General features: G+C 42.2%; 1 protein-coding gene across 2 annotated transcripts; it reads left to right on the top strand.

Moving 5' to 3' along the window:
• Positions 1-23: 23 nt before the first annotated feature.
• On the top strand, positions 24-12,623 carry FUZ (fuzzy planar cell polarity protein). 2 transcript variants are annotated; one of them, XM_044444475.1, is made up of 11 exons: positions 24-372; positions 2,538-2,659; positions 3,607-3,691; positions 4,335-4,403; positions 6,995-7,099; positions 9,015-9,212; positions 9,304-9,399; positions 9,696-9,802; positions 9,961-10,031; positions 10,260-10,361; positions 10,709-12,623. In XM_044444475.1, exons 1-11 carry the CDS (start codon positions 271-273, stop codon positions 10,912-10,914), a joined length of 1,263 nt encoding a protein of 420 aa, XP_044300410.1. In that variant the 5' UTR covers positions 24-270; the 3' UTR covers positions 10,915-12,623. The 2 variants fall into 2 exon arrangements, with proteins under 2 accessions (XP_044300410.1, XP_044300411.1); XM_044444476.1 differs by having other exon boundaries at positions 25-155.
• Positions 12,624-12,880: the final 257 nt, after the last annotated feature.

Below are 12,880 nucleotides of genomic sequence, written 5' to 3'. Positions count from 1 at the left end.
TTAACAGGCTTTCGAATTCCTCTTCCTCCTCGGTCTGGGAGAAAACAAATCAGGACGGAAGGGGGAAAGGAAACAACCAATCATGAAGGGGCGTCCGTTACTATGGCAATGACGGCACCTGTATCCCGGCATACACCGGACTCTTCAAGATGGCGGTGCGGAGCCGGGCGAACGGAGTAATGTTGGGTGCGGGGTAGAAAGACTGGGGACGAGACTCAGCGAGGAAGCTAATCTGTCTTGCGGAACGGGAGAGATATCCTGGGTCCCAAGATGTGGGAAGAAACGGGGGGCTCGGTGACCTTGCTATGCCTCACGGCCAGCAGTGGAGTGCCGTTGTATTGCAGGAGCCGGGGGGGCTCTGCCAAGCAGCAGGTGAGGGCTGTGGGAGCGTCTCCATTCCGCTATATATGCATAAGGGATTCCCAAAGAGTTCTTTCTTGACAGGCAACCCGAGCCTGTGTGTGGCCATATGGAACAACAGTTACAAAATAAGAGAGGAAGGAACATTTAAGAAAGATGAAACAATTAAAGAATAAAAGGTAAAAGGATTTTTAAATACATCTAACAGAAGAAAAGTGGCCCCAAACAAAGGAAAACATATTTCTGAAATGCACTGGGCAATAATAAAAGGGTTTTCCCTTTTCACTCTCCTTCATTGATATGGTACGGTACATACTTGTCTGCAAATGAGAAAGATGTATTTTCTGCAGCTTTGCTCACCCAGTGCACCATCCCATTGCTTTGGACTACAACTCCCAAAATTTCCACCAGTGGCCATGCTGGCTATGAAGGGTGGGAGCTGTAGTCCAACACACTTGGAAGGTGCCTGATTGGAAAAATGACAGAATAAACAGTACTGGAGCAAGTAAAACAGTCATGTGACTGAAAAGCATTATATATCTGTCAGAAACACCCATAGTTCAGTGGTAGTGTACATGCTTTGCAGAACGATCCAGGTTCCATTCTTGGAACCTCCACCTAATCTCAACTGGTGATCTGAGAAAGACATGTCTTTGCCTCATACTTTGGAGAACGACTGTCAGACAGTGTTGAGCACAATAAAGGATTTGATTCAGTATAAGTCAGCATAATACGTTTCTTCAGAAGTAAGTCACACTTGTACAATGAGACTTAGTTTCAACATAATGTGCATAGGATTGAGTCTTGGAAAGGATTATTCTGCCCAATAGCAAACAAATGGTGAGTATGGACTGAAACTGAATTAAAATAGGGTCACAGAGAAACAAGAAAGATAAAAGATGTCCTGGGATCACACATTTGAAAGCAAGATCACTCTGCTGCCATTGACCAGGAGACCAACATGGCAAGGATGGAGGAGCAACCTCCATCTAGCAGAGAAGTAGGTGTAGGAAATTTGCTTCTCCCTTCCCAGCCAAAAAGAACATTTGGCTTCAGCTGACTGTTGCCTGAGACTTGGAAAGTGAGAGGAAGCATAGTTTGCCATCAGCCAGTAGGCTAAAGGCTGCCAGATTATCTAGGTTTGGAGTTTGTTTAAATGTCTGTATATGATCACAATGTATTGTAAGTTACCTTAAGCATCATTTGATCAAAAATTGAGACAAACATTTTCTAAATAAGACAGGAATGCTCTGAACCCAAAGTTTGCAAATGTATTTTTAACTTTAAAAAATTGAGAACAAAACATAAAACAATGAACAGTTTAATTAACCATGGTTTGTTGAATTGTGGGGTTGTATAAAACTGATACTATGAATTAACTATGTTGATTATTAACCACAAACAATCAATGAGGAGAAGTGATGGTTTGTTGTTCAATTGTGAACAGTGGGTTGGTTAACATATAAGTTGTCATTACATATGAACACAGAGTTGTGTATTATTCATGGAGGGTTTCAGCACCTTTTTAAATGCCTGTGCTGTAGTTGGTATACAGGGAGTGTGCATGTGAAGGAGAAGGGAAAGAAGCAGTCCTGGGACGGGAAATATAAACGATGGTTTGTTTGGTCTGCCAGACAAATCTCTGGGTAGGACAAAAAACCCCAAGTTTTAAATAAACCATGGATTGATATTACATATGAACCAGGTTCAATAAAACTAGACATGCTTAACCACAAAATGCTGAGAGTCAGCTGGAAAAGAAAAGGGATGGGTTATGAAGAATGTAGAATAGCTAACTAGAACCGAGAACTTTCCTGTTCTAAATATGTAGTTGCTCCAGGAACTGCTTGTGTTAGTATTAATAACCTACTTCATAGTTTGTTATGAAAGTGAAAAAGATAATGGTTGTTAAACACTTTGTATATTAGAAGTGTTGCAAATTTATGTAAGATGCCCCATGTCTTGACAATGTTTGAGTACATGGCTTGTGTGCAGAGAACTGCAGCCATAGTCTTTGACATCTCCTGTCATAAGATCTCTTTTTGCAAGTGTGGGGGAAAATTGCACTAAGGATCTTAGAAAGCTGCTGGCAGTCTGAGTATCTGGGCCAGTGATTTGACTCTGTATATAGCAGTTTTATATATTCTCTCCCCCATATGCCATGTCTTCTCTTCCAGCTGCCCTTCTCTGTGATTGGCTCCTTGAATGGAGTTCATATGTTTGGCTCCAACCTAGATGTCCTGCTGACAGCTGCCTGCACAGAGAATATTCGTGTGGTCTGGAAAGTGTTTCACAACAGGTAAGCAGAGAAACAGGCCAATCTGTGCCTCAAGAATTGCCATGTTGTTAGCAACTGCTCAGTGTCTTCAGCTGTGTATATTACATGCTGACAGTATTTTCTCACCATAATGAGGAGGCCTCAGTATCTTGATTGTTATAATTCAGCATCAGTAGTTGTATGTGTTTCCATGCTTGACAGAACAGCAATTGTGTCACATCCATGAATGTGTACAAAAAATTGAGAAACCCCAAACTGCTAGCTACTAATAAGGGTGGAGGATACCTTTATTTAGCACATATCTTGGTTGCTTTTCATAGACCCCAGTTTGTAATGTATTGTATCCCAATGCACTCCCTCCCCAAATCACAAGTATGGAAAATATTTAGGAATTAAGTAAGCTTTTGTGAATTTGTTAAATTTACTCCATCTTCAGGATTCAGCAGCTTTTGTGGACTGCCTGCTAGACATGGAATTCTGGGCATTGCATAATGGGATGGTGCTAGTGTCATCACAATTTCATTTGATGGAATACATCTTGGACTATCACATGTCCATTTGGCAGAGTTGACTTGCAAGGTGGGGAGAGGAGGTCTTTTGTTGTAGACACTTAACCCTACCTGTTATTAGTACCTCTTTCCCTGCATGTCTTTTGCCACAGAGAACCCCTTCCTTGGGGGTTCTGTATGGCAAAAGAAGTACCTTTTGTCCTTTCTCCCAAGAATTTTTATGTACTTAGAAGAGAGAATCACAATTATTTGATGAATACACCATAGCATATAGCTGCCCAGTGTTTCATAAACCCTGTGCAGCCTTCTCTATCAAAGCTGCTGAACATGGAACAGATTGTTCTATATCTGCCCATTGCAAAGATGTTAATGGATCTAATCTCAGTGTGAGTGTGTGTGTCACACACACATGCAGGCACACACACACCAGTTTTTAAATTTTATGTTTGCTGTTTCCAGCATCACCCTCATTGTGCTATCTTCAGAAGAAGGTGCCAGTGATTTCAGCCTTGGAAGACTTCTTGAGAATGTCTTCAGTGCCATGGTGAGAAGTCAAGAAATTGATGGAATGACATTTCAAGCTTAATCTGAAAGTGAGAGGCTCTCCTCATCCACTGGGATAATAAATGATCCCAAGGAAGAGCTGTTTTAGCTGGGTGGTTTTGTTTTGGGGAGCATGGGATTAAGTCATATAAATCATAAGTTATATATACAACTCTACTTTCCAATAACTCATTTTCTAGCATCTTCGTTGCTGAATGTCTCATATTCATTTGCTTAGTGTATATTGCTTACCCCAGAGAACACCTTAATCATACCTAGAATGGCAAAAAAAGTGGGTAGATGGTTTGGTGGGGTACCCTTTCAAGGGATGTTTATGGATGGAGTATAGATTCTAGACTGCATCAGAAGCATGTGCAACTGTGAACATGGAAAAGTGTGCATCAGTACCAGATAAATTTATCTGAGGGGATGAGCTTGGTATATGATACCAAGAGAACCTAAGAATTTGTTTCCTAAATTACCCAGTGGTCCCAACCTTCACATCCTCAACTATACCTCACTGGGTCTAGCTTTTAGCTTTTGCATGAACTGGCATATGTGCTTCTTTATGGTAGTCTTCCTTCTCAAAGGAAATAAGTGCAGGGTTTCTCTCTGGTTTAAGAAGATGTTATGTTTTACTGCAGGTGCTGATATTGGGTCTGGAAGAATTAGTAAATGCACGCAACATAGAACGTCTCAAAAAGGACTTGAAGGTAACACCTGACTCGGGCTTCCAGAGAGCTGCAGAGAGAAGCGTAGATCTTAACTGACAAAAACTGGAGACAGGAATATGGGCTATAGATAGATTTTACAGTGAAACTGGGACTAAAGGATGTTGTCATATTCTTGAGCAGTTCAGAAGCATCTGGAAGCTCACAAGTTACTACCCTATCTTAGAGATTGTGTCTTCTGCTCTTTTCTGTTGCAGTTTTTGGGTCAGTTGAGAGGGCTTGTGACTGCTGCTGTCTTTGTATTAAATCTTAATGGTAAAGAAGCATCCTTGAAATCTATTTTGGCTTTGGAATCCCTTTCCTTTAGCCTGTGCTTAGCGTGCCTTCTGGAGACATGCTAGATTATATTTATTAGTATAGCAGAGCACAACTCTTTTCAGCCCGAGGACAGAATTTCATTTCACAGAAGGTATTAGGAGCTGCATTCAGGCCAAGGCCACAGGAAATTTGCTATGATGAATTTGCACAGCATTTTGAGGATAAAGTTGCTTGGATCCGGCATGAATTGTACTCCACATTTGATGTAGTCTCTTTACTAGACGCATCCAGAGCATTGTCTGGTCCAATTTTATTGGATAAATTTCAATTATTGAAGACTAATGATGAAGACAAGATGCTTGGACAAGTACAACCTATTACCTGTGTTCTTGACCTTTGCCCTTCATGGTTGCTCGTAGAGGCCAAGGAGAGAATGCACTTCAGGGTTCAGGCAATTGTGACTGCCTCTCTGAGGAAGGGACTGGTCTTGTGTCTGTTAAAGGAGGCATTAATCAGACCCCTCATGAAGGGGAATCTGGACCCAGAAAATGTTAACTATAGTCCTGTGGCTAACTTTCCCTTTTTTGGGCAAGGCACAGAAGCAGGTGGTGACTGAGCAACTCCAGGCAGTCTTGGAGGAAATGGATCGTCTGGATCCATTTCAGTCCAGCTTCAGGCCTGGATTTGGGACTGAAACTTCCTTGGGCACCCTGTGGGATGACCTGTGCTGGGAGAAGACAGAGGGAGTGAATTGCTGTTGCTTCTCCTGGACCTCTCAGCAGCTTCAATACCATCAACCATGGTGTCTTTCTGAATAGGCTGGTTGGGTTGGGAGTCAGAGCCACTGCTCTGCAGTGATTCCATTCCTACTTGACTGGCTGATTTCGGATGTTGTCACTGGGGGATACCTCAGCTCCATGGCAATTACACCATGGAATGCTACAAGGTTCCATCCTATTCCTGATGCTGTTGAATATCAACAGGAAACTACTGGAAGAGGTTATCCAGATTTACTTTTAATCCAGATGAAGCAGCAACAGCCCTGAACTGGACTGAATGAGGGCTAATAAATGGAAGTTTAATCCAGACGAGATGGAGGTGTTATTGGTAGGGGGAGCCTTAGTCCAGGGGAATATCCGCTCTGTCCTGAATGGGGTTGCACTCTCCCAAAAGGACAGTGTGGAGTTTAGGGGTGCTTCTGGATCCAGAGTTGTCCCTGGAGTTCCAGGTGGCATCTGTGACCTTCCAACAACTTTGGTTGGTCTACCAACTCCACCCCTATCTGGGCAGGCAGAACTTAGCAATGGTAATCTACGTTCTGGTAACCTCCCATCTAGACTACAATAATGTTCGTTACATGGGGGTGCCTTGAAAATGGTCTGGAAACTTCAGTACGAAACAGGCAGCCTGTCTGTTGACAGGGATGGGTAGGTATGAACATATTAGCCTGTACTCTTTCCACTGCATTTATTTATTGCATTTGTATGCCAGCCCATAGCCAAAGGCTCTCTCTACATTGACCTCCAGTTGAAGGCTGGGCCAACCTCACGGTACTCCCACTGACATGAAAAGCCAGAAACGGCTTAGGATCTGGACATCTAAAGGAATGTGTCCTCCCATTTACACCTACCTGGGTCCTAAGGTCATCTAGGGAGGTCCTTCTCCAAGAGCCACCTTTAAAAGAAATAAAGAAGGTGGCCACAAGGGGAAGGTCCTTCTCAGCTGCGGTGCCCTGCTTATGGAATCAGCTCCCCAGTGGTATATGGCTGGCACCAACTTTTGGCGCCAGGTTAAAATGTTTCTATTCTCTTGCCATTTTAATTGCTGATGAGTATTTGGTTTTGTATTGGCTTTTATTGTATTGATGCTGGTACATGTGGATTGTTGTTTATTGTTGGTATTTATTATTTTGGTTTTTTATTATCATTTATATTGATCATATATAGACATTTTTATTATTGGTGTCATGGTGTTATTTTAAATTGTTATTGCTGTTTTTAAATTGATTGCTGTTACACCATTTTATGAGGGTCTTATTGTATAATTGTTCTGAGAGCCCTAGGCTAATGAATGGGTTATAAAAACCCAAATAAATAAATGAAGGACCAACCCCCCCCCCCAAATACCAGAATATTTTAGCTTAAAGATCTGCCAGTAATTTAGAAGAGGCATTTCAAGCATTTAGATACCATTAGTGGTGAGAAATAGACAGTGAATTCCTAGAATGTTCTTAAATGGCTATTATTATTTAGTCTACATGTTTTGGAGTAGGTTTTTATTGTGGTTGCTTAAATATGAAGTTTCTTGCTCTCTAGGCATGTTTCAAACTGATTGACAGTTTTCTGGAGCCAAGCAGATGCAGTGCTGATCTGACCCAGTGTGTGGAATGTGCCATCATGCCCTCCAGGGCAATATTGCAGGTGAGGCTAGTATATTCTCTTCCCTTCAGCAGATCCTGACATGCTCATTGAAACTGTTCACACATGACAGTCCAACATGGCTTAATTTGCCCGTGCAGGTCATCGTGTTACGCTCTCAAACAACCCTGAGCCCTGGGTTTGCGTAATGCAAACAATGGAATGCTAAATCGTACTCAGTAGGATTTGGTAGTCCTTGCAAGTAAATTACACCAGTTAGCTGTCCCGTCATGTAAATGAGGCCAGTCTCTCTGTCCAGAATTGGGCTTGTCCAATTATGCAAATCCCTTGTGGGGCAAACTCAGGGACAGTATTCCTATGAGTGCCTTTCTTACAAACAAAAACATAGTAATTACTTTTGCTTCCTTGTCACCTCATTCCCCCGCCTCACTATTGACAATTAGATAGTAAGCTCTTGGAGGTGGCTGTATTTTGGTTCTTGCTTGTGCTGTTTAGTTAAGTTCTTTCACTGCTGGTGCTGGTGCTTCAGTATCTGGCTGTGGACATGGAGGGCTGCAAACCCAATGAAAGGTGAAAGGTTCCTATCCTTATAGAAAAATTACAGGTCAGGTGGCTGGCACAAAACTGCAGCACAGCAAGGGTTACATAAGGACTTTTATCCTATTTAGAAATAATCCTTGCAACTGTGAGCAGAGTAAAAGCACAAATACCTTAAGCTACCTGCCTGAGGAGAAGTAAATAGATTTTCTATGACTTTGCCTCTATCAGTGGTGGGTTTGGAATCCAATTCCAATGGATTGGAATGCGCTCCCCAGAGAGGTCTGCCTGGTGCCGTCGTTATTTGTTTTTCAGCGCCAGGCTAAGACCTTTTTATTCCAACAATATTTTAATAACTTTTAATATTAGCTATATATGTTTTAATCTGCAGCCAGGGTAGATCTGGAATTGATTTGTATTATGTTTTATATTATTATTCTTATTTATTTATGTAAGCCATCCTGAGGTTTTTACGAAAGGGCGGCATATAAATATTCTAAATAAATAAATAAGTACCCTCCCTTTAGAGTTTGGATTGTGTTGAAGAGTGCATCTGTCACTCAGACTACAAAATCTGATTCCCCCCTCCCCACCCCTGCTTCTCACCCATCAACTCTGTTTTGTAGAGAAGAATCACTTGCCTGCCAAACTGTCCAGGTTTCCTGGATAGCTGGAAATGCAGTTAGCCATTGCCAATAGGCATTTCTTTCCCTCTCCAAACTAAAGGAGAAAGGCAGAATGAAAAATGGAATTGGTGGGGAAGGGGGACTGTGAGGCAAGGGATCAGGTGAGCAGGATGAAGGGAAAGGGGGAACTATAGGAAGGAAAAAAGATGGGAGAGTGAAAGGACTTTCTTCATTTATCCTTTGCTAGTGACAATCCTAAAGCCCTTGCTGCATCCAGTTTGTGTAACCTCATACAGCCCCAGCTCACAATAACAACTGCCCCCTCCCCCACATACTATTCATATGCAAACATAATTGCTGGTGTGACATGTTGTTTCAGCTCTGGTGATCTGGCACAGCAGAAGTCTGGAAGTTTCCCCAAATTATCCCCTACTTTATTTTACCACAATTCCTTGAGTTGCCTCACTGGCCATGGTTCTCTTCAACTACAGAAATAGTTATCCTCTTTGTGGTAGACATGAGGCATTCAGGAAAACCATGGAAACGCAATGTCTTTAATGATCCCAAAGGTGAGATGAGCATATGTACTGTAAATGTTTTCACTGATTGAGAAGTTAACAAAGAATGCAAAGATGATTAACTATTCGCCAGTCTAGAGCATTTGTGGTATGTATGGTTTTGTTTGTTTGTTTTCTTCTGTCACCCATGGGGATTTCAGTATCAATGTCTTGTATCTGTTCTTCATGTGCACACATGAACGACTCTTTTCTGTGACTCTGTCTTCCCTGACTCAGGAATGCCTGGAAGCCTTTGCCTTAGCAGCCGAGTCCCGGTTTGGCAGCCTGCTCATGGGTGGTCAGGTGCTGTGTGCAACAGAGCAGTGGTGGCAACTTGCAGCCCCAGAAGCCATGCTGCTGGTATGGCTGGTGCGCTCCCTTCCACCCCACACCTCCCGTGATCTCCCTGTTTATCTTCCTCATGGCAGCCCCACGGTAAGCAGGTTCATGGATGTGAGAGGAGAGGAGAGGCGGAGGGGCAATAGTCACTTCTTGTCTTTGTACTACATATCCCTTCTCCCAACAGGTTCCTCACCGCTATCTGACCTTCCAGCTTGTGCCTGGTTTGGAAGTGGTGCTGCTCTGTGGGCCTAATCCCTCCTTACAGTGCCTGGCTGATGAGGTGAGAAGCAGGGGTGTACAGACACCAAAATTTAGATGTGAAATGGCTTACCATCAGTGTCCTTGCAGTCCCTGAAGGATGGTAAAAGCAATTCATTGCATTAATATATTTGCCCTTCTCTCTCTCTCTCTCTCTCTCTCAGACACATCCACCCACCCACACCCAGGGCTGACTAAAACAGCTTAAATGCTGTTCCTTGTTTAGAGTATGTGGCTGGCAAAGTCGCAGTTTGTCTCTTGAGAAAGCTGAAGTTGGGCATCCCCAAGCTTGCTAGCTAGCTTTCTTTCTTTCTGTAGCTAGTGACAAAATTTTGGCAACCACTCTTGGATCTCCTGAAGGCATGTGCCAGAGCCTCTCCTCGCTGCCTACCTCCTGACATCTCTCTTGCTCCTGGAATCCTGGGGTGAGTCTCACAGATGCCAGGTTGCAGGGGAATAATTTTGAGGATTTGTACCAGGGCCTGTTAGTTTCACCTCTTTCCCATCCTCCTTTTCAAAGTGTATTACCAGTCTGGGCACATACCCTTCACACAGCTGCTATTCAGACTCTCCTCTCCTGCAGACTGTTGCTGATAAACCAAGATCAGAGGAAAAGCCTCTTCACAGTGCAGCCTCATGGCAACTGGACTGAAGGTATTGTTCTAGCCTGATGTACGGGGAAAGGAGAGAGAACACAGCCTATCCCCTCTTAGTGCTCCATTACCATCTGCCACAACCTGGTGCCTTCTACTTGGGTTGGAGCAGAACTTCCAGCTTTCCCCATTCTATGGAGTTTTAAAATTGTATACAATTCACATTTATGCTGAGATGTGTATAAAGGGTGGCCTGCTACTCAGGACAACATCCTTGTTTCATCTTCAGGATCTGAGATGCCCCTGAAGAATCGACTCTGTGCTCTTCGCTCCTTCTATGCTTTAGCTATCTCCTTATATTTCCCCTGTGAGAAACCAGAAGACAGTGCAGGTAAGTTCTTGATAGTATCCCCTTTTGGCCATCTTTGGGTGTACTGAAAATCAAAGTTGTTACTCAGTAACTTCTAAAATTATGCTAACTATTTGTACACTGATTATTTTACACAACCAAATATCAGGTTCTTCTGTTAGAGGGAACTCTTTGGTGACAGAGTCTGGACAGGAAGTCAAGCATTTTCCAGATTGGTTTTTTAAAATTCTAACCCTAACTTCTACTTTTAAAAATGCAATTAACAGAAACTGCCGTTCCTTGACGCTAGAAGTGTATTTGGGGGCAGACCCACCCACAGTCTTTCTCTTTGCCTTTGTTGGATCCTGACCTCCTCCTTCCTTCTTCAGCCCCTTTGCAGGAAGTGTTCCAGGCTGGCTTCTCCCACTCTCCCCAGCACTGCTATGTGGTCTACACCACATACAAGGCCTATGCTATCCATGGAAGACGCTATCAGCTCTTCTTAATCATGAAGCCTGAGGTGCCTACCTTTGCGCTGCGGTCCCTGGCAACCTGTACACTACAGTCCCTCACAGCCGAGGACTCTGGCTTCTGAGGGGGTACAATTTCCTGTACTCTGAGGAAAAATTGAGAGTGGTGAGATGGAGACCTTGAATGTTCCGCATGAGGTTTCTTTACCTGTGACAGAATAGCTTGTTTTTGTGGAAAAACTTGCAAAAGGAAGAGGAATTATATCTGCTCATCCTCAAGCCCTTGTTTAAGGGTGAAGCAAGTGGGTGGACAATGGTGATAGCTACCAATGTTGGCCTCAAGGCTCTTCTCCCTCCTCCATTCTTTAAAAATAAAGTACAAACTGTGCATCTCCCACTGTTGTATAGACATGAAGGCACATCAGATTAAAATACTATGTCTGGTTGTACTCAGTTCAGGGATGCTACAGTAGAGTTAGAGCTGAAAGGATCAGGCATTTTGTTTAGAAAGTTGGATGACAACCGAAACCGCAGTTGCTACATTTTCAGTAACAACTTGCATTTGTTCTACACTGTCATACTTCCTGTTTATATGAATTTCTCCCTTTCCCCTGAGATCAGCTCTCCCATCCTTTTTACTAAGGAAATGCTGCTGCAGTTCTCACCTATTCACACTCTCTGGAAACAACAAAGCTACCTCACACTCCCAGTTGATGTATTACAGTTGCTAAGGCTGAGGCTGGGAAGCCCCCGATTCAAATCCTTCCTTGGTCATTAAGCAAATCATTATTTCTCAGCCTAAGTCACTATAATACTAATTCTGTACTGCTTTTAAAAGCTGTGGTATTGGTGAAATCATGTCAAGGTGTATAAATGGACATTTAAAAGCACTCTATATGAATACTATATCCAGAAATGTTTGCACTGATTTTTGTATGACTGGTAAAATTAATTTGAATTGAGCCTCTAATTCTGGGCACACTTATTTGGGAATATTTCCCTTCCAAATCACTGGGAAGCTTTTTGGCAAAGGAGAAAGAATACAAGCCTAAACTATACCACCTAAGTTATTTTGGAAGGTAAGGCATTAATTAATAAATGTTAAAATGTCATCTATAGCAAAAGTAATTTTGAAATTAAAGCAAACTCATTGGATGTTACATCAGTGGCTCAAAATATCTTAGGCAGTTAGGTGGAAAGGGGAGGATCTTTAAATAAAAAAGCAGATCAGTCTAGGCCAAAATATATATTCCATTCCAGCCACTGCAGTCCTCTGGGAATAATCTCCTGAAGTTTGCTTCTGCAAGATTAAGTTCAACTACACAGAGGACTTTCTCTGTGGTATCTCCCCAAACCGTGAAATGGCCTAATGGGAGAGATGCAGCAAATATTCCAGAATGCTGTCTTTAAAAGGGAGCTAAAGACATATTTCTCCTGACAGGCCTTCCCAGATAAGAGCAACATATTAAATACAATTAATCTAAATTTGAATTTTTGGTTTTAGATTGGTATAAATTGCCCAAAGCCTATGGGAATGGGGTGATATAAAAATTAGTTGTAATAATAACAACAGTAATTAAATTCATTTCTCCCTAAAATCCTTATATGAATCGCCAGAAGACAACAGCTTGGAAATGATTGTCAAATTACATAAATTTACCAGGATTAAGCCTGACAATCTTTCCATTCTGTTGCTATTTGCAAAATGTGGCTAGACAGCTTTTTCAGTGGTAAACTAAAACTTATTCCAGGAATTTAGTCATTCATTTTCATATCTGCTGTACTGAATTTGCTACCTATGTGAAAAATAAAATTGCTGGCTTTCAAGCTGTCACTACTTCTGTTTGGTTCAGACATGCTGGACAGCAAAATGGCAGCAACAATTTAATGAATATAATTTCCAAGGTTGCTTGCTAGAAGAAAAAAATCTTCTGCCTGTACACAGGCACTGTGTATGTTTTTAAATCTCTTGAAGTATTATTAGTGTCTTTCTCAGATTAAAACATCATAAGTATCCTTCTAGCACTCCATACAGACAAGTTATGATCAATCTGTCTAACATACATGGGCAAGTGCTGAGGATTTTAAGAT

The sequence above is a fragment of the Varanus komodoensis genome, unplaced genomic scaffold (assembly GCF_004798865.1).
Source record: "Varanus komodoensis strain SLA01 unplaced genomic scaffold, ASM479886v1 scaffold45, whole genome shotgun sequence".
Classification (NCBI taxonomy): domain Eukaryota; kingdom Metazoa; phylum Chordata; class Lepidosauria; order Squamata; family Varanidae; genus Varanus; species Varanus komodoensis.
Note: the sequence above shows the minus strand (reverse complement) of the source record. Positions and strands in the feature narration are given on the sequence as shown.

Bases quoted from the DNA above. Each gene is read 5' to 3' on its own strand.
- FUZ (XM_044444475.1), top strand. From the start codon at position 271: ATGTGGGAAGAAACGGGGGGCTCGGTGACCTTGCTATGCCTCACGGCC. The intron at 4,404-6,994 runs GTAACACCTGAC...CTTGCTCTCTAG, and splicing joins GTCTCAAAAAGGACTTGAAG to GCATGTTTCAAACTGATTGA. The intron at 10,362-10,708 runs GTAAGTTCTTGA...TTCCTTCTTCAG, and splicing joins GAAACCAGAAGACAGTGCAG to CCCCTTTGCAGGAAGTGTTC.